The sequence below is a fragment of the Girardinichthys multiradiatus genome, chromosome 4, assembly GCF_021462225.1.
Source record: "Girardinichthys multiradiatus isolate DD_20200921_A chromosome 4, DD_fGirMul_XY1, whole genome shotgun sequence".
Taxonomy (NCBI): Eukaryota; Metazoa; Chordata; class Actinopteri; order Cyprinodontiformes; family Goodeidae; genus Girardinichthys; species Girardinichthys multiradiatus.
In genome coordinates, this window is record NC_061797.1 from 49798238 (window position 1) to 49818594 (window position 20357).

Here is a 20357-nt window from a genome sequence, read left to right on the forward strand (position 1 = left end):
TTTTCTCAACACAAACAAAACCACACGTCATGATAAAAACATTGTTTAGATTATTTAATTCTAAACAAATTTTCTCAGCCCAAACACCACCTCTTACGTGAACCGTTCTGAAGAAAAGATGGGAGGCTGGTGGCACCTACAATGTCCTCTCTCAGGCCGGGGGAAAAGCTCTTTACTTAGAGAAAGCGTCTGTGCTGGACATTTTTTGGTTGCTTCTGTAGGCCTCAGAAAGAAAGGTCAAACAATGCTTATACTTAATCACTCTCTTTTTGTAGGAACGCTGGATTATATGAGCGCGCAGATCAATACTTAACTTTGTTGCACTCAATCGGCGGGTATTCGACTGTTGGAACGCAGTGGATCCAAGTTGAAGACTTATGCCTTCTTGCCCGCAGGGAGACATTCAGTCTGCAGTTTTGATTAGCAAGAGGGAAAATTAAATAAATATAAAGCTCAATGACTCAAAAAATTAATTGAAAGTCATCGGATAATAATACAGGCAGCATGAAAGACATGAGATGAAATTTCACATTACATAAAATTTACAGAAATGATATGTCGCCCGGTACAGCGCACCCTGAGCTTGTGGAGGAGGTTGATGGTATAAGGATTTATGATTATTTGATTTCAAATATTTTTCAAAACTTATAATTAAAAATCATTATTCATAATTATTATGTTCTAACCAAAAATCATTCCATATGAATATATATTAGTGATACACTTTGGGGTTGTGATTATTGGGCTAACAGCACTTAATAATTACAATTAATTAACTGCCATTAATAATAGATTTTTCCACTTTATTCAGGACCGGGTTGCGGGGGCAGCAGACTTAGTGGAGACGCCCAGACGTCCCTCTCCCCAGACACCTTCTCCAGCTCCTCTGGGGGGAGCCCAAGGCTTTCCCGGGCCAGCCAAGAGACATAGTCCCTCCAGCGTGTATTGGGCCGTCCCCTGGGCCTTCTCCCAGTGGGACGTGCCTGGAACACCTCCCAGCGAAGGTGTGCAGGAGGCATCCAACACTGGTGCCTGAGCCACCTCAACTAACTCTTCTTGATGTGGAGGAGCGGCAGCTCTACTCCGAACCCTCCTGGATGGTCGAGCTCCTCACCCTATCTCTAAAGTAGTGTTCAGCCACCTGGTGGAGGAAGCTAATTTCATCTTGCTTGTATCCGGGATCTTGTTCTTTCGGTCATGACCCAAAGTTCATGCCCCTAGGTGACAGTAGAAATGTAGTCTGACTGGTAAATCCAGAGCTTTGCTTTGAAAATAGAAGAGACAAAAACCTCTGGTCCCCAAACCAGACCCCCTCCAGCCCTTGGCTGCGCCTAGAAATCCTGTCCATGAAAGTTATGAACAGGACTGGTGACAAAGGGCAGCCCTGTTTGAGTCCAGCATGGTCTGACTTAGTGCTGGCAGTCAGTCAGTCAGTCATTTTCTACCACTTATTCCATAGTGGGTCGCGGGGGAGCTGGTGCCTATCTCCAGCAGTCTATGGGCGAGAGGCGGGGTACACCCTGGACAGGTCGCCAGTCCATCGCAGGGCTTAGCCACCTCAACTAACTAGTGCTGGCAATGTGAATCAAACTCCTGCTCTGCTTGTACAGAAACCGGATGCCCCCTAATAAAGGGCCCCAGACTCCGTACTCCTGGACAGCCCCACACAGCACACCACAAGGGACACAGTCGAAGGCCTTCCCCATGTCCACAAAACACATGTGGACCACTTCAGCAAACTCCCATGAACCCTCGAGCACTTTGTAGAGGGTGTAAAGCTAGTCCAGTGTTCCACGGTTGGGCCGAAAACCACACTGCTCCTCCTGAAGCCAAAGTTTAACTACTGGCCAGACTCTCCTCTCCAACACCCTGACATGTGCCATACCAGGGAGGCTGAGGAGTGTGGTCCCTTTGTAGTTGGAACACATTCTATGGTCCCCCTTCGTGTGGAGAGGGACCGAAGGGGTCACCACTACACCACCAAAATGGCTTTGAGGCCGACGGGTAGTCCTTCTCCATGGCCTCACCGAACCCAGGCCTCTGCCTCTGCCACAACCCAAGCCATGGGACGCTTGGCTTCACGGTACCCATCAGCCACCTCAGAAGTCCCACAAGCCAACAATAACCAATAGGATTTCTTCAGCAGTTTGACAGCATCCCTCACTTCCCTAACATAGTCCACTCTGACCCTATGTCTCCAACCTCCCTCAGAATATGGTCAAAGCTCTCCCGGAGGTGGGAGTTGAATATATCCCTGGCTGTGGGCTCGGACAGACATTCCCAGAACACAGCCACTATACGCTTGGGCCTGCCAAGTCTGTCCAGCTTCTTCCTCTTCCAGCGTCTCCAACTCACCCCCAGGTGGTGATCAGTGAATAGCTCAGCCCCTCCCTTCACCCAAGTGTCCAGGACATGTGGCCTAAGGTCCGAAAACATGACCACAAAGTCGATCATTGACCTCCAGCCTACGGTGTCCTGGTGCCAAGTGCACTGATGAACACCCTTATGCTTGAAAATTGTGTTCATTATGGACAATCTGTGACTGGCGCAGAAGTCCAATAATGAAACAGCACTCGGGTTCAGATTGGGGAGGCCATTCCTCCCAGTCACACCCCTTCAGGTGTCACTGTCGTTTTCCAAGTGACTGTTGAAGTCTCCCAGCAGAATGACAGAGTCCCAGAGACGGCACACTCTAGTACCCCTGATAGGAATGTCAAAAAGGCTGAGTACTTTGCGCCACTGCTGCTGCTCAGCCCGCAGGCTGAAACAACAGTCATAGACCTCCCTCCGACCCGAAGGTGCAGGGATGCGACCCTCTCAACCACAAGGGTAAACCCCAACACGAGACGTCTAAGCTGGGGGGCGACAAGCAAACCCACTCCGGCCCCCCACCTCTCCCTGTGGGCCACTGCATACAGACAGCAGATGGATCAGCTGGTACACTGGTGCAGTCAGAACTACCTTGAACTCAACCCACTCAAGACTGTGGAAATGGTGGTGGACCTTTGGAGAACACCACCCCCATACACCCCCCTCACCATCCTCAACAACACTGTATCGACCGTGGACCACTTCAGGTTCTTAGGAACCACCGTCTCTGAGGACCTGAGATGGTCTTCACACATAGACACTGTTCAGAAGAAGGCCCAGCAGAGACTGTACTTCCTGAGGCAACTCAAGAAGTTCAACCTTCCACAGGAGCTGCTGGTCATCTTCTCCACTGCCATCATTCAATCTGTCCTGTCTTCATCCATCTCAGTGTGGTTTGGATCATCCACCAAACAGGACAGGTCCAGACTGCAACGAATAATCAGGACTGCAAAGAGAATAATCAGGGGTGACCTTCCCTCCATCCAGGACTTATACAGGTCAAGGGTCAAGAAAAGAGCTGCTAAAATCTCTGCAGACCCCACACACCCTGCACACAAACTGTTTAGAGCTTTACCTTCAGGTGGCGCTACAGAGCACTGTTCACTAAAACCAGCCGCCACAGAGACAGTTTCTTCCCCCAGGTTGTTTCTCTGATGAACATTTAATAGAGTACAAAACAACAGCATACAGATGTTGCAAATGCACCTTTTTATTTATATATGTGTATATTGTATATTGTAAATATGTATATTCTGTAATGCAAAAACAAAACCAAAGAGCAAAGTGTACCGGAGTCAAATTCCTTGTTTGTATGTACAAACCTGGCAATAAAGCTGATTCTGATTCTGATGGGAGTTTGCACAACTGGTCCACATATGTTTTGTGGACCTCGAGAAGGCATTCAACCATGTCCTGCATGGTGCCCTGTGGGGTACCATGCAGGAGTATGGAGCCAGGGGCCCTTTATTAGGGGCCATCCAGTCTCTTTACAAGCAGAGCAGGTTTGAATCACATCGCTGGCATTACGTCAAACCTGTTCCCGGTGCTTGTTGGCAGGTCTGCCTTTTTGTCACTGGTCCTAGTATGGGGACCAGTGGATGTCCTCTCTCCTTTTCGCAGATGATGTGGTCTTGCTGGCCCCCTCTAGACCTACAGTATGCACTAGGGCGGTTTTCAGCCGAGTGCGAAGAGAGGTGAAGAGAGCTGGAGGAGGTGCCTAGGGAGAGGGAAGTCTGGGCATCTCTGCTTAGGCTGCCTCCCCCGCAACCATGTCCCGGATAAGCAGAAGACGATGAGTACGAGTACGACTATGTTTACACACAGAATAATTCATTAATAAAAAGAGTGCAGAATCAGCTCCAGAAGATGATACTTTTACTAAAAATTAAGTTGGGTCGTTGAACATGATGTTTTACTGCTTTGTAGAATTAAAAACAAACTGAAAGCTGCTGAAATTTCTTTTACTTCAAAATGAACCCAAGCTTCAAAAACTGACTGATGTGTTCTCAACCTTTTTCATAAGAGCTAATTTATGCCATTTTAACGATACATTGGACTGAAAAAGTTATTGAGATGTAGTTTTATATATGTATCATTATAATTCCATTATTAAATATGGGACAAGGGAGTTATATGTGTTAAGGCTTAACCTTTAAACATTATTTAGTGGGTTATCATCTTGTACACATCTGAAACAGATTGAGTCGCTAACTAAGCTCTCTAGCGCCCCCATCTAACCCATCCCCATGATGGGAATCAGGGTTTTAGACAATAAATCAGATTTAATCTCCAGTAAAACTAAATCCATATTGCAGAGTTTTCTTAGAACATATAGGCAGGTCTTACAGGTTGTTCTGCATTTCTGCTGCTTTCAGTAAGTGATTCATGATGCTCATTGTCGCAGGTTACAAAAGTGAAGCAGCCCTCTGCAGGGATGGACTTGCTCGTCAGGATGGCTTCTCTCACACTACTGCTGCATCTGCTGCTGATGGTCACTGCTGCATCTGCATGGTACCAACACTACTTTGCCTCTTTTGGTGGGTCAGTGATCTTCACTCCCAAAGGAAGGAATTCAGATGGAACTTATGAGGTCGGTGTCCTACTACTGTTCTTTTAAAGCTCAGATAAAATATGTGTTACAGAAGGTATTGCAATCCAATTCAATAATGATTAGAAGATTATTATAAAGATTACTCGTCCTATTGATTATGTTACAGTTGCTACTTATAGTATTGTGAGTACCATAAATAATAACTTTAGCAGATGTTAATATTTCCGTTTCTCAGTTAAAATGTACATTTTCTGAGCAATATTTGCCATAGAGTTCATGCTGATATTTTGCAGGTGGAGCTTCGACAGAGAAACAACATTTATCTCTCCTACCACTCATATGATGAGGGAACCTGCATGACTGACAGCTGTGGGACTGAGACAGAACGCTCTGTAGATTTTGTTACCCATGGTTCTTATGGTCTGACATGGTCACTATATGAGGGGACAACAACTAGAAAGCTAACCAGCAACCTTCCCTTTGAAATGAGGTGAGATATTAGATGGAGGATTTCCTCAAATAAAAACAACCTCAATTTAAATATGATCAAAGTTTATTCATATACTGCTAAATTTACACATATTTGTAACTTTCTTCTCTCAGACTTGTGAAACATTCCACCTCACAGGCATCATATTTATTTTACCTCAGTCATTTTAATAGTATCAATAATAAATGTAGATATTTGGAAGGCCCCCTAACATCAGATCAACAGCATCCTGCGGTCAGAATCTATAGGTTTCTGTGCCTCTACCTCCATAATCAGTTTTACACTATGAAAGAGGAAGTACTGTTGTTTTAAGCAGATTATGAGCGACATGAGAGGATGCAGTGAAAGGTTTCTTTACTTGGTGCTGTGCTCTGCAGATTTCTAAGCGAGTCCGACTGAATCATGCACAAAAAATGTAAAATCTGTGTTTTACACTCATCAGTGTGAGCTGACTGCACCGAGGCTCTGAAGCCTAAAATTTCTTTTTATGACTCATGCTGCAAACATTTTTAAATTATATCAACATCGGAATGAGCTTCTGCATCTGCTCCTCCTCCATGATGCTAAATATATTGTCAAAGCTTCTAATTTGAAATGCAGTTTGAATAACTCAGGAAATATGTCAGTCTCCCAGCAGCCCTATATGCACAACTTGGTGATGTGTGCACTTTTCTCAAGTTAGGAGCCCTGTTTTTGTCCATCACACATCCCACCCTCTGTGTGCAAAGAACCTGAACATGGTGTGTTTTATATATTTATTTGGCATGGAGAGTATGGGTTGTTTGTTTAAGCTGCTTTGTGAGAAAAGGTTTTGTTTAATCTAGGGGAGTGGCCGGACATATTACATAAAGCAGTCATGGTACCAAAGCCCAGTGCTGGAATGCTGCTCAGCCCAGTGTAGGAGTGGTAAAATCGGCATCAATATTCCCCTTCCAAACTTTCTGGTGTGAAACATGTAACACTGAAGCATGTAACATTGCTTCCTTTATGATGATGTCACAATTTGTTATGCATCTACAAGGACCCACTGGAGAGATTTACAAATGAAATGAACAGTGTATTGCAATGGCTGAAAGCAAAAATGCAACTTTGAATACTAAAAATTATGCTTTTCCTTGACAAAGAATGTCCCATGTATAGTTAAAATAAATCAATAGGAAATACAGGAAAACAATGGTTTCAAAGCAACAGGCAACACAGAGACAAGCAGGACAAACAACTTGGCAACTCACACCTATTTTAGTGTGACCAATTAACCCAACATTCATATTTTTGGACTGTGGGACGCAGTTGTAGTACTCAGAGAGAACACATGCACCGGGAGATTATGCAAACTCTATACAGGCCAGGATGTAAAGTGGTACCAGTTTTTAAAGCCAGTCTTCACAATCAAAGCTGTTATATCATATAAAAACAAGTAATAAAAATAATGGATCAAAACCCAATGAAATGGTCAATCTGTTTAAATTGGATAACATACGCTACCCAGTCTTGACCGTTTCTTAACTTCACTTGTATCAAATACATTTTTACCTGTGTTCAAAATCTTATTTTGGCTGCATTTTGCCCATTTTTTTTACTAAAACAAACAAATGGCCACTGCAGAGGGACATAGCTAAACAAATGCTGTAAGGATGCCAGTCTGAACAAACCCTAATAACATTTGCCTTTACTCCAAATTGCTCTTTTTTTGCTTTTTTTTCCTCAGATTTCCAGGAGGTTCTTTTGTTTTTTTCTCCTCCCTCATCATCACTATACATAATGCCAGGATTTCTCTTTGACACTAAGACAGATCTATTATGTTTTTGAACTCCACCAGCAACTTTAGAGGTATTTTATAGGCATTTTAATTTTTAATATTTTCCTAAAGAAATATGGCAGGAAAAAGGGTGGAGTGAGCAAGTGAAGAGTATACAGAAAAATGATTTGATCCGGGTTTTGATCCCTTGACAGCCTGCGTCATGGACTAAGGCCTCCATTCATGGGTCGTGACTAAATCAGTCAGGATGCTAGACTGAAGAAGACAAAAAAGCAGTTACCTTTTCCCCAAATATCCAAAGGTTGTAGAGCGGAAGCACATAAAAAATGTTCTGTAAATCTGCTCAATGGTACTTTTCGTTAATTTCACTGAAAAATAAAACAAACAACATGAATTATTAATACTTCATCTTTGTCCTTATTAAAAATTCTCATTTAACAGATACCCATACAGCTACTACTACTATCATGGCAATGGTTACTGGTATCCAAATGTGAGGGGTTATTATTCAGAATGGAGAATGATGACACACGTGGACATGGGAATCCGATCGGATACGGGGCAATCTAACAGACCTCCTGTCATTACCACTCCTCATATTCTCAGGTAATTAATACTCACCTGTTTGCTTGTGACTGTTTAGGAATTATACAGCCTTAACCTCCCCAACAACACTGGTATTATATTTAGAATATGGTATAAAATATGTTTAATTTTACCCTGAAAACTGAGATGGATGCCTGGTGACAAGAAAGGTGTTTTTTACATCAAACATCGGTGCTCTTATCATCCCTATTCATATCAATTCATATTAATCACACACCCTACAGTTTTATTGTTTGATACCTGTTGACTTTGCCCAGAAAATATGTTCATAACAGCTTTGGAGAATCTGTGACAAAGACAAACAGGACACAGCCAAATAACCTCCAAACCAAGGTTGATTTACTACTGGCAACTCTAACCAAAGCATCAGCCTACATCTTATCTTCCTCTCAGATTTATTATCTCTACAACAGGCCATTTCTTACTGAGGTTTGTCTCATGTTCCAGAGTAACAAGTAACTGCCCTCGATCATTCAGTATGAAACCTATCGACCCTGACGGTGACCATGTAAGTTGCAGAGTACCGACAAGTTCAAGTACATATGAGTGTGGGATATGCGGCCTTCCTGATGGTTTCTCCTTCGATCAGGTAAGAATATATTTATACTAAATTATGAAATAATGTCAAGATGTAAAAAGTAAATCACCAGTAAATCCTTTGTGAAGAAGGAATTTAACTGAAGATCTGTGTAATTTAAGCAGCTCATGACTAATTAAAATATGTAAATTTGTAATACATTTATGTCAGTATGAACCTTTGTGGTACAGCATATCTAAAAACAACTGATGATGACCAAAGTCAACAGATTTCATATTTAGATGTGGTGGGTGCATGTCCCCTCTGTGGTACTCTCTCAATCTTTACATAGTGTCGTGGTTATAGTACATCTATGGAATAATCCTGAAGGCTCTTTTGTCTCGTGGCAAGCTGGTCTCATGGGAGGGGTCAGACTAATAGTGAATTAAAGAAAGGACAACCACAGGAAATCAGGAACCTTATTCTGGATACACTGCAGTGCTTTGCAGCCAAGCATGATGCTGTTGGCAGGAAAATCAGTTGCTCCATGTATATTGCTAAAGATCTTGAACTGGATGAGAAAAACAGTAAGCTAGAGCTAGGTTCGGTTTCCCTCCTTGACCTGTTACCTTTATAAAACCGATCTTGATCAAGCAGAAGAAAATAAAAGAATGGGTGGATAGATGGAGTCATTTAAAACAATAAAATGGTGTGGAAATGTTTCTCTCTTGTCAGAATTCCTGCTCCCTTACGTATAACGTTACTTCTCAAAATGGATACTACCCAGTCGAGCTGGTGGTGGAGGACTTCCCAAACAAAGACATCACACTGTCTTACTCCGATGGATCCTACACCACAAAGTGGCCCCAAACAATGACGCGACGTAAACGTCAAGCCACGCAACAACGACGTAAACATCGAAGTCTTTATACCGCAGAGTCTCCAACCACCACAGGTGCTCCAACCACCACAGCTGCTCCAACCACCACAGCTTATCCAACCACCACCATAGCTTATCCAACCACAATAGCTTATCCAACCACCACAGCTTATCCAACCACCACCACAGCTTATCCAACCACCACCATAGCTTATCCAACCACCACAGCTTATCCAACCACCACAGCTGCTCCAACCACCACCACAGCTTATCCAACCACCACCACAGTTTATCCAACCACCACAGCTGCTCCAACCACCACAGCTGCTCCAACCACCACCACAGCTTATCCAACCACCACAGTTTATCCAACCATCACAGCTGCTCCAACCACCACCACAGCTTATCCAACCACCACGGCTGCTCCAACCACCACAGCTGCTCCCACCACCACCACAGCTCCACCAACCACCACAACGTATCCAACCACCAAAGCTGCTCCAGCCACCACAACTCTCCAAACCACCACAGCTGCTCTAACCACCACTCCACCTACCTCAAACGTACTGTTTTACCGACCAACAATCCGTCCCTTAAGTGTGCTCCCACTACAGTTCACTGTTCTGGGTATGTAACATTTATCCTTGCTTACTTACTTACCTACTTAAGTTAGTGCCCTATTTGTTATTAATTTGTCACCTAATTTATAGTGGACTCACACCATGCTCCTTCATGCCTCGATGGTGATTACTTTCCAATTTTCTTGGCACCAACTCCGGCTAATAGAGCAAATCTTCCTGCCTATGTCAACCACACTCTTGAAATTAAAGTCAGTTCTAAAGCTCAGTATACAACGTAAGTATTTTTCTTGCTGTTTATTCCCTCTCTATGTTCTTTTTATACCTTATCATATGCGTATTATTGTCCAGCTTGGTCTCATTTGATAGTAATGTGAGTTTCTTACCATCTTCTGCCCTTCAAACCTTCTGTTACTCTGTAGGATTCAAGACCTGATTGTGACAGGCCCACAGGGCATTTCAAAGGAGAGAGTCTCTACAGACACCTTCATCATAAAGTGGACACCAACTGAGGAGGAGCTGGATGATCATTTTCTCATTTGCTTTGTGTCTGAAGCGATAGATGAGTGAGTATTGACAACACAGTCTAGGTCAGTTAGGTGTGTTTCATATTTAACCGTACAGCCAGACATTAAGTGAAAACATTGAAAGTGTTCCCTGGTTCAAAACATTTGCTCTTGTTTATTGCAATTCAGGTTCTACAGAATCTATCATTCAGAGCTGCGCTGTGTCACTGTTGATGTTGGCCACCATGGTGAGTCAAGGATGCAGATTATCCAAGTTACTACATTTAATATCAATATCTTGTTCAGTCAGTTACTCTACGTTTTAACATTAAATTTAAAAAATCTAAATAGGTCCCATTAGGTAGAAATTGGGTAAACTTTCAGGTTAGCAGATATGTAGTGAATCCAGCTTTAGATCTTGAATGACAGCATAGTTAGCAGCTACAGGGGTTGGACATTGAAACTGAAACACCTGGTTTTAGACCACAATAATTTATTAGTATGGTGTAGGACCTCCTTTTGCGGCCAATACAGCATCAATTCGTCTTGGGAATGACATATACAAGTCCTGTACAGTGGTCAGAGGGATTTTAAGCCATTCTTCTTGCACGATAGTGGCCAGGTCACTACATGATACTGGTGGAGGAAAACATTTCCTGACTCGCTCCTCCAAAACACCCCAAAGTGGCTCAATAATATTTAGATCTGGTGACTGTGCAGGGCATGTTCATCAAACCAATCTTTCACGAGTCTTGCTGTGTGTATTGGTGCATTGTCATCCTGATACACGGCACCGCCTTCAGGATACAATGTTTGAACCATTGGATGCAAATGGTCCACAAGAATGGTTCGGTAGTCCTTGGCAGCCCATCTAGCACAAGTATTGGGCCAAGGGAATGCCATGATATGGGAGCCCAAACTATCACTGATCCACACCCATGCTTCACTCTGGACATGCAACAGTCTAGGTGGTACGCTTCTTTGGGGCTTCTCCACACTGTAACTCTCCCAGATGTGGGGAAAACAGTAAAGGTGGACTCATCAGAGAACAATACATGTTTCACATTGTCCACAGCCCAAGATTTGCGCTCCTTGCACCATTGAAACCGACGTTTGGCATTGGCATGAGTGACCAAAGGTTTGGCTATAGCAGCTCGGCCGTGTATATTGACCCTGTGGAGCTCCTGACGGACAGTTCTGGTGGAAACAGGAGAGTTGAGGTGCACATTTAATTCTGCCGTGATTTGGGCAGCCGTGGTTTTATGTTTTTTGGATACAATCCAGGTTAGCACCCGAACATCCCTTTCAGACAGCTTCCTCTTGCGTCCACAGTTAATCCTGTTGGATGTGGTTCGTCCTTCTTGGTGGTATGCTGACATTACACTGGATACCGTGGCTCTTGATACATCACAAAGACTTGCTGTCTTGGTCACAGATGCGCCAGCAAGACGTGCACAAACAATTTGTCCTCTTTTGAACTCTGGTATGTCACCCATAATGTTGTGTGCATTTCAATATTTTGAGCAAAACTGTGCTCTTACCCTGCTAATTGAACCTTCACACTCTGCTCTTACTGGTGCAATGTGCAATCAATGAACACTGGCTACCAGGCTGGTCCAATTTAGCCTTGAAACCTCCCACACTAAAATGACAGGTGTTTCAGTTTCATTGTCCGACCCCTGTATGTTTCCTCTACATTGTGGAATTTTCCTTGATATTCAACTACCCCTCCCTGGGCTGCCACTGTACCATGGTGGTGGGGTTTGAGTGTCCAATAATTGTAGGAGCTATGTTGTCAGGGGCTTTATGCCCCTGGTAGGGTCACCCAAAGGTAAACAGGTCCTAGGTGAGGGATCAGACAAAGCGCAACCCACAGACCCCTTATGATGTTTACCACAAATGGAAACAGTGTTCCCCCGCCTGGATGCGGGTCACCGGGGCCCCAATGTAGAGCCGGGCCTGGAGGTGGGGCACGCTGGCAAGCGCCTGGTGGCCGGGCTTTCACCCAGGGAGCCCGGCTGGGCACAGCCCGAAGAAGAAACGTGAGTCCCCCTTCCGATGTGCTCACCACCCGTGGGAGGGGCCAAAGGGGTCGGGTGCAATGTGGTATGGGTGGTGATCGAAGGCAGAGACCATGGCAGTCTGATCCTTGGCTGCAGAAGCTGGCTCTCTGGACATGGAATGTCTCCTTTCTGGTGGGGAAGGAGCCTGAGTTGGTGTGCGAGGTAAAGAGGTTGCAGCTTGAAATAGTTGGGCTCACCTCGACACACGGCGCCGAGCAGGGGTGGGCATACTTTTTACCCTCAATCTTGTCGCCTGTACGTTGGGGTTCACCCCGGTGAATGAGATGGTAGCCTCCCTCCGCCTACGGGTGGGGGTCTTAGGTGAGGGATCAGACAAAGCGCAGCCCACAGACCCCTTATGATGATTGCCACAAATGGAAACAGTGTTCCCCTGCCCGGACGCGGGTCACCGGGGCCCCAGTGTGGAGCCAGGCCTGTGGGACAGGGGGGTGCAATGTGTTACTGGTTGCGGAGACCTTGACGGTCTGATCCTCAGCTGCAGAAGCTGGCTCTTGGGATGTGGAATGTCACCTCTCCTGGGGGGAATGAGCCTGAGTTGGTTTGCGAGGTAGAGAGGTTCCGGCTAGAAATAGTCGGGCTCACCTCGACGCACGGTTCCGGCACTGGAACCATTTTCCTTGAGAGGGGTTGGACACTCTTTCACTCTGGAGTTGCCCCTAGTGAGAGGTGCCGAGCTGGGGTGGGCATACTTGTTGCCCCCCCATCTCGGCGCCTGTACATTGGGGTTCACCCCGGTGAACGAGAGGGTAGCCTCTCTCCGCCTACGGATGGGGAGATGGGTCACCAACCCTTTTTGGAGTCCTTGTAGGGGGTGTTGGAGAGCGCCCCTTCGGGGTACTCCCTTGTTCTGCTGGGGGAATTCAACGCTCACGTTTGCAATGACAGTGAGACTTGGAGGGGTGGGGTTGGGAGGAATGTCCCCTCCGTTCTGAACCCGAGTGGTGTTTTGTTATTGGACTTCTGTGCCCGGGGAAATGTACACCACAACACTGTTTACAGTGGCGAGGGTTTGCTGTTGACCTCAACTCATGATGTGGTGGGTCGCTGGGCGGAGAACTTTGGAGACCTCCTCAATCCCACCAGCAAGTCATCCACTGAGGAAGCGAAGCCTGGGGACCTTGGGGCGGGCTCTTCAATCTCTGGTGCTGAGGACACCGAGGTGATTAAAAAGCTCCTCGATGGTGAGGCCCCGGGGGTGGCTGAGATTCGCCCGGAGTTCCTTAAGGCTGTGGATGTTGTAGGGTTGTCTTGGTTAACGTGACTCTGCAGCATCGCGTGGACATCGGGGGCAGTTCCACTGTATTGGCAGACCGGGGTGGTGGTCCCCCTATTCAAAAAGGGGACCGTAGAGTATGTTCCAATTATAGGGGAGTCACACTCTTAAGCCTCCCTGGTAAGGCCTATTAGGGGGTTCCGTAGAGGAGGGTCCATCGGATAGTCGAACCTTGGATTCAGGAAGAGCAGTGTAGTTTTTGTCCTGGCCATGGAACCCAGGACCAGCTCTACACCAAAAGCAGGGTCATGGAGGGTGCATGGGAGTTCGCCCAACCAGTCTACATGTGCTTTGCGGCCTTGGAGACGGTGTTCGACCGTGTCCCTCGGAGAATCCTGTGGGGGGTACTCCGGGAGTATGGGGTAGCAGGCCCTCTGATACGGGCTGTTAGGTCCCTGTATGACCGGTGTCAGAGCTTGGTCCGCATTGCCGACAGTAAGTCGGACTCTGGTGAGGGTTGGACTCCGGCAAGGTTGCTCTTTGTCACCGAATTTCTAGGCACAACCAAGGTCTTGAGGGGATCCATTTTGGTGGCCTTAGGATTGTGTCTCTGCTTTTTGTGGATGGTGTGGTCCTTTTGGCTTCATCAGCTCTTGATCTACAGCTCTCACTGGAGCAGTTTTCCGCCGAGTGTGAAGTGGCCGGGATGAGAATCAGTGCCCCCAAGTCCGAGGCCATGGTCTTGAGCCAGAAAAGGGTAGAGTGCTTTCTCTGGGTCGGAGGTGGGGGGAGTTCAAGTATCTTGGGGTCTTGTTCACGAATGAGGGAAAAATGGAGCGGGAGATCGATACACAGATTGGTGCTGTGTCAGCAGTGATGCGGGCGCTGTACCGGTCTGTCGTGGTGAAGAGAGAGCTGAGTCAAAAAGAACAAGATCCCCGATAGAAGCAGCTGAAATTAGCTTCCTCGGCAGTGTGTCTGGTTCTGCCTTAGAGATAGGTTGAGAAGCTCAGTCATCAGGGAGGGACTCAGAATAGAGCCGCTGCTTCTCCATGTCGAGAGTTGAGGTGGCTTGGGCCTCTGGTTAGGATGCCTCCTGGACGCCTCCCCAATGAAGTGTTCCAGGCACATCCCACTGGGAGGAGGCCCAGAGGAAGACCCAGGACACGACGGAGGGCCTGAGAACGCCTTGGGATTCCCCCGGATGAGCTGGCCCAAATGGCTGTGGACAGGGAAGTCTGGGTCTCTCTGCTCAGGCTGCTGTCCCCACAACCGGGCCCCAGATAAGCGGAAGACAATGGATGGATGGATTCAACTACATTTTAAAAGTTTAACTTGTGATTTTAAATTTCTTTCTGTTTCTTCTGTTGATCATAGAGAACCAACAAAGACATGAACAGATTAAACTGCAATTCATGGATATTTGTTGATTTATTATATATGAAACAAATTATTTTATAAGAGCTTTTCTGACTCAGTCAGTCAGTCATTTTCTACCGCTTATTCCATAGTGGGTTGCGGGGAAGCTGGTGCCTATCTCCAGCAGTCTATGGGCGAGAGGCGGGGTACACCCTGGACAGGTCGCCAATCCATCGCAGGGCAACACACAAACAACCATGCACACACTCATTCATACACCTAAGGGCAATTTAGAGAGACCAATTAACCTAACAGGCATGTCTTTGGACTGTGGGAGGAAGCTGGAGTACCCGGTGAGAACCCACGCATGCACGGGGAGAACATGCAAACTCCATGCAGAAAGACCCCTGGACGGGAATTAAACCCAGGACCTTCTTGCTGCAAGGCAACAGTGCTACCAACTGCGCCACCATACAGCTTTTCTGACTTTTCAATGTATAGTTATCACAATTTCTGAGAGAGAAAAAAGAATAAAAACGGTTGCACATAAGGGGATGGGGGGCCGGTGTCCGGCACATGGTCCTTCTGAATCCATACAACCAGTTTATGTGAAATATCTAAATTCAGTAACTGATTTTCAACCCAAGATGATCAGGAACTATTTAGGAACCATCTTGTGTTCAAACGTGGTGTTGGGTACAAACCACCAAGAATTCATTCCTGACTTCCTAAATACTATAACTTCACTTCAACATGTTGAGTAAATCAAGAACATTAAGTTGTAAAGACAATCATAAACTATAAATATATAGACCTTTTCAAACGCACATTGTTTACTACTCATAATGATGATTTATCTGAACTTTGTAGAGGCTGTGGTGACCTGCAATGAAACAACTATAAAGGTGGAAATGGCGAAGACCTACACCATCAGACGCAACGAGGACAAGTTGCATCTGAACGACTTCACCGATCCTTCCTGCAACCTCAAAAGTCACTCCAACGAAACCCATTTGGTGGCTATCATGGGGCTTGGCGAATGTGGGACCCGTGTTGAGGTACAGCCAAAAAACAATAAAGAACCAAAGTTTATTAAAATATTTTAAACACCTGAAACAACAGTATCAGGGTGATTTATTTTCTTTAGGGTCATGCATATTTTTAAGGACAGCATTTTTGGTCACATAACTGCAACAAACTTTTCTTTTTGAATGTTTAATCCTCTTTTGTTTCATGTCTTTTCAGGAAGATAATGATAACATCTACTTTAGGAATGAGATCACGTCGGCTGACCCAGATCAAATCATTTCCAGGCACCACGATGTTGAGATCGCCTTTTCCTGCTCTTTTCCGAAGCGAGCCAACCTGACTCTGGGATTTAGACACAAAAACCCGTACGCCTTTAACGAGAAGGGCTTTGGTTCTTTCAATTTCCAGTTTGAGTTCTTCCAGAGCCAGCGTTTCAGTGAGCAAGTGGATGCCAGCAGCTACCCAGTGGAAGTTTACCTCAAGCAGATGATTTTTATGCAGATTGAGGCTACCACATCCATCCCCAACACCGAGCTGTTTGTGGAGTCCTGCAGGGCGACTCCCTACGGCAACCCCAACTCCCGCATCAGCTACACTATCGTTGAAAACGGGTACTGAGAAAAAACTCCCAGATTAGTACAATTTTCTTACTAGTTTCTACCAGCTGTCTTTCTGTTTTTCTAAAACATTTTAACTATTGATTTTCAGATGTGTGAAGGACAGGACAGTGCAAATCTACCCCAGCTCCAAGTCTCAGTTTAGATTTGGAATGGAAGCTTTTGAGTTCATCGGAGCTTATGAGGAGGTAAACGTACTTCTTTGATGTTTTAGAATACAATGTCAGTTTTATCTTATCGATGCAAAAACAGTGGAGACTCTTAGTTATCCGGAAGATGAAATTAATGTAAGGTTTTATACAGACCTTCAGCTATGGGGTGTTCCGTACAACCCCCTGTATATATTTAACAGCTGCTAAATATGAGGAATCAACACAATAAACAAACAATTTAAAACTGGCTTTTCCACTCCCGCCTTTCACTTCAGTACTTGGCCAAGCATGGAACACAACGCCTTCAATCCAAATATAATATTGCTGATCATGTTTTGCAAATGTTGGCTGTTTATTTGCATTTACAAAAAAAAGGAAGTCTTACTTTACCTCCGGGTGTCTGCAGGTCTACATCACCTGTTCGGTCCTAATGTGTGAGATCGGGGTTCCTGGAACTCGGTGCTCTCAGGGATGCATAAGTTCCAACTCATGGAACAATCGCAGGAAAAGGGATGCTCATGCTGAAACGAACAGTCATTCCATTTCCCAGGGGCCTTTGCATCTCGTTAGGACTACAGACACCAAAGGTAAGAGTGCAAGTTTAGCCATGTATGCTCAACAATCGTAGGTACAGTGGGGAGAACAAGTATTTGATATACTGCCAATTTTGTAGGTTTTCCCACTTGAAAAGCTTGAAGCTTGTAGTCTTTAACTTTTATCATAGGCACTCTTCAACTGTGAGTCATGGAATCTAAATCAAAATTCCAGATAATTACACTGTGTGTTTAAGTAATTAATTTTCATTTTATTGCATGACAAGTGTTTGATGCACCAGAAAAACAAAACTTAAAACTATCTTATTATAAAACATTTTTGATTGGGTTCAGGTCTGGAGACTGGCTAGGCCACTCCAGGACCTTAAGATGCTTTTCACGGAGCCACTCTTTAGTTGCCCTGGCTGTGTGCTTTGGGTCGTTGTCCTGCTGGAAGCTCCAGCCATGACCCATGTTCAATGCCCTTACTGAGGGAAGTAGGTTGTTGGCTAAGATGCCCCGATACATGGACCCATCCATCCTCCCCTCAATACGGTGCAGTCGTCCTGTCCCATTTGCAGAAAAGCATCTCCAAAGAATGATGTTTCCACCTCCATGCTTCACGATAGGGATGGAGTTCTTGGGGTTGTACTCATCCTTCTTCTTCCTCCAAACACGCCGAGTAGAGTTTAGACCAAAAAGCTGTATTTTGTCTCATCAGACCTCATGTCCTTCTCCCATTCCTCCTCTGGATCATCCAGTTGGCCATTGGCTAACTTCAGACGGGCCTGTACATGCGCTGGCTTGAACACAGGGACCTTGTGTGCGCTGCAGGATTTTAATCCATGGCGTAGTGTGTTATTAATGGTCTTCTTTGAGACTGTGGTCCCAGGTCTCTTCAGGTCATTGACTAGGTCCTGCCGTGTAGTTCTGGGCGGATCACTCACTTTCCTCATGATCATTGATGCCCCACAAGGTGAGATCTTGCATGGAGCCCCAGACAGAGGGAGATTGACCTTCATCTTGAACTTCTTCAATTTTCTGGAATTGCTCACAGAAAAAACAGTTTTTACCTTCTCACCAAGCTGCTTGGCTATTTTCCTGTAGCCCATCCCAGCCTTGTGCAGGTCTGCTTTTTTATCCTTGATGTCCTCACACAGCTCTCTGGTCTTGGCCATTATGGAGAGGTTGGAGTGTTTATATTTGGGTGTGTCTTTTATACAGATAAGGGGTTCAAACAGTTGCAGTTAATACAGGAAATGAGTGGAGAACAGGAGGACTTCTTAAATAACTACCAACAGGCCTGAGAGAGCTGGGATTCTTACTGGTTGTTGGGTGATCAAATACTGATGTCATGCAAATTAGTCAGTCATTTTCTATACTGCTTCTTCCATAGTGGGTCGAGGGGAAGCTGGTGCCTATCTCCAGCAGTCTATGGGCAGGAGGCAGGGTGCACCCTGGACAGGTAGCCAGTCCATCGCAGGGCAACACACAAACAACAACACACATTATTCACACACTTAAGGGCAATTTAGAGAGAGTTAGACTGTGGGAGGAAGCTGGAGTACCCGGTGAGAACCCACACATGCACAGGGAGAACATGCAAACTCCATGCAGAACGACCCCCAGCTGGACCCCCAGGACCTTCTTACTGCAAGGCAACAGTGCTACCCACTGCACCAACGTGCAACCCACCATGCAAATTAATTCCTGACAGATCACACAATGTGATTTTCTGGATTTTTGTTTTAGATTCCGTCACTCATAGTTGAAGAGAACCTATGATAAAAATTAAAGACTTCTACTTGCTTTGTAAGTGGGAAAACCTGCAAAATTAACAGAGTATCAAATACTTGTTCTATGGGCTGCAATAAATATTTCTTCAGAGGTTTTACTGCTCATTTCATTATTTATGTAACGCAATAATTTTTTTAATATATTATGCGTCATGCTGTGAATTAACTCACCGTATGGCTTTAAACTGCAGAGCATCTTTTTCACTACACAATTTTTACTTTTAGTATTCATGTTTGTATTTATGTATTTCGTTTTTTAACCTGTTGCAGAACATCCCTGTAACACACTGTGCACAATACACAAATGCATGTTATACTGTGCACAACATGTCTTTTTACTGTGTTCCCTTCATTTTAGCAACTGGACCGAGCCTGAACCTGGGCCTGAACCTGGTCTTCATCGTCGGCTGCCTGCTGGCATGTGGAGTGGTCATCTACCGGTCAAGAAGAGCTAAAGCTAAATACCAAAAGCTGCCAACGTCTGAGACAAACTGAACTCAGATCTGCCACCTCTTTGTTTTCTGTCATTTGCATACTGGTGGTTTGAATGATCATTACTCCATCCAATAAAAATAAAAACTAAACTTGATTTGAAAAGCTTAAAGTCTTGTGTGGGATGAAAAAATTTGGGTATATTTGGATGTACTTTTCAGTGTCTTAAAAATTAAATGAGATCATTTTGAACTTAAACAATGCTTGGATATGACACTAATATCCATTATTCGTTATTTACTTGTTGTTTTCTTGATTTTGTTACATTTTTCAAATCGAAATATGTGACCTGTTGTGAAAATGACTGTAATAAACGTAAAAAACGTTGCTCTGTCTGTGTTTGATGATTTATGAGAAACTATGAGAGGCTTTTGCAAGAGTTTTAGTGTTGAGAGGTTTAGTATAGACTGGGACAGGACTTGGAGGACTTGGAGAACCAAACTACCTTACATCTGTCCATGCAGTGGACCCCCTAGCATGCAGTGAATACAACAACAGATCATTAAAAACAAAAATAAAGAAAATAAATGATAATTCCTTATTCACTTCATTCATTTTGTCCTGTGCTTTAACTATTTCATATATTGCTTAAAATTCTATTTTCAGTTACAGTTTTTAACTTTTCATTAAGTAGAACTTCACTGTTCAGCTCTTTATTTAGTGTTAATTAGTCATTTCAGTGACCAAAAACAAAATTTTATTCCCAGAATGGGATTGGTTATTTTGTCGGATAGTTAACTAATGTAGACCGACTCAGAACCAGTACTGAGATGAAGATTTTCATTTTTGCAATTGGTGTCATTAAGTTTAAATTGGACTAAATAG

The 20357-nt window shown here is 44.7% G+C and overlaps 1 protein-coding gene across 1 annotated transcript; it reads left to right on the forward strand.

The window, feature by feature from the left end:
• Positions 1 to 1874: 1874 nt before the first annotated feature.
• Positions 1875 to 19859, forward strand: LOC124866639. Its single transcript, XM_047362516.1, has 15 exons — positions 1875 to 2004; positions 2642 to 2829; positions 4775 to 4960; positions 5215 to 5411; positions 7612 to 7776; positions 8224 to 8365; positions 9029 to 9800; positions 9884 to 10028; positions 10174 to 10317; positions 10447 to 10505; positions 15784 to 15971; positions 16159 to 16553; positions 16651 to 16747; positions 17118 to 17298; positions 19399 to 19859. The coding sequence occupies exons 1-15, from the start codon at positions 1875 to 1877 to the stop codon at positions 19533 to 19535; spliced, it is 3126 nt and encodes a 1041-aa protein (XP_047218472.1). The 3' UTR covers positions 19536 to 19859.
• The last annotated feature ends 498 nt before the right edge of the window (positions 19860 to 20357 follow it).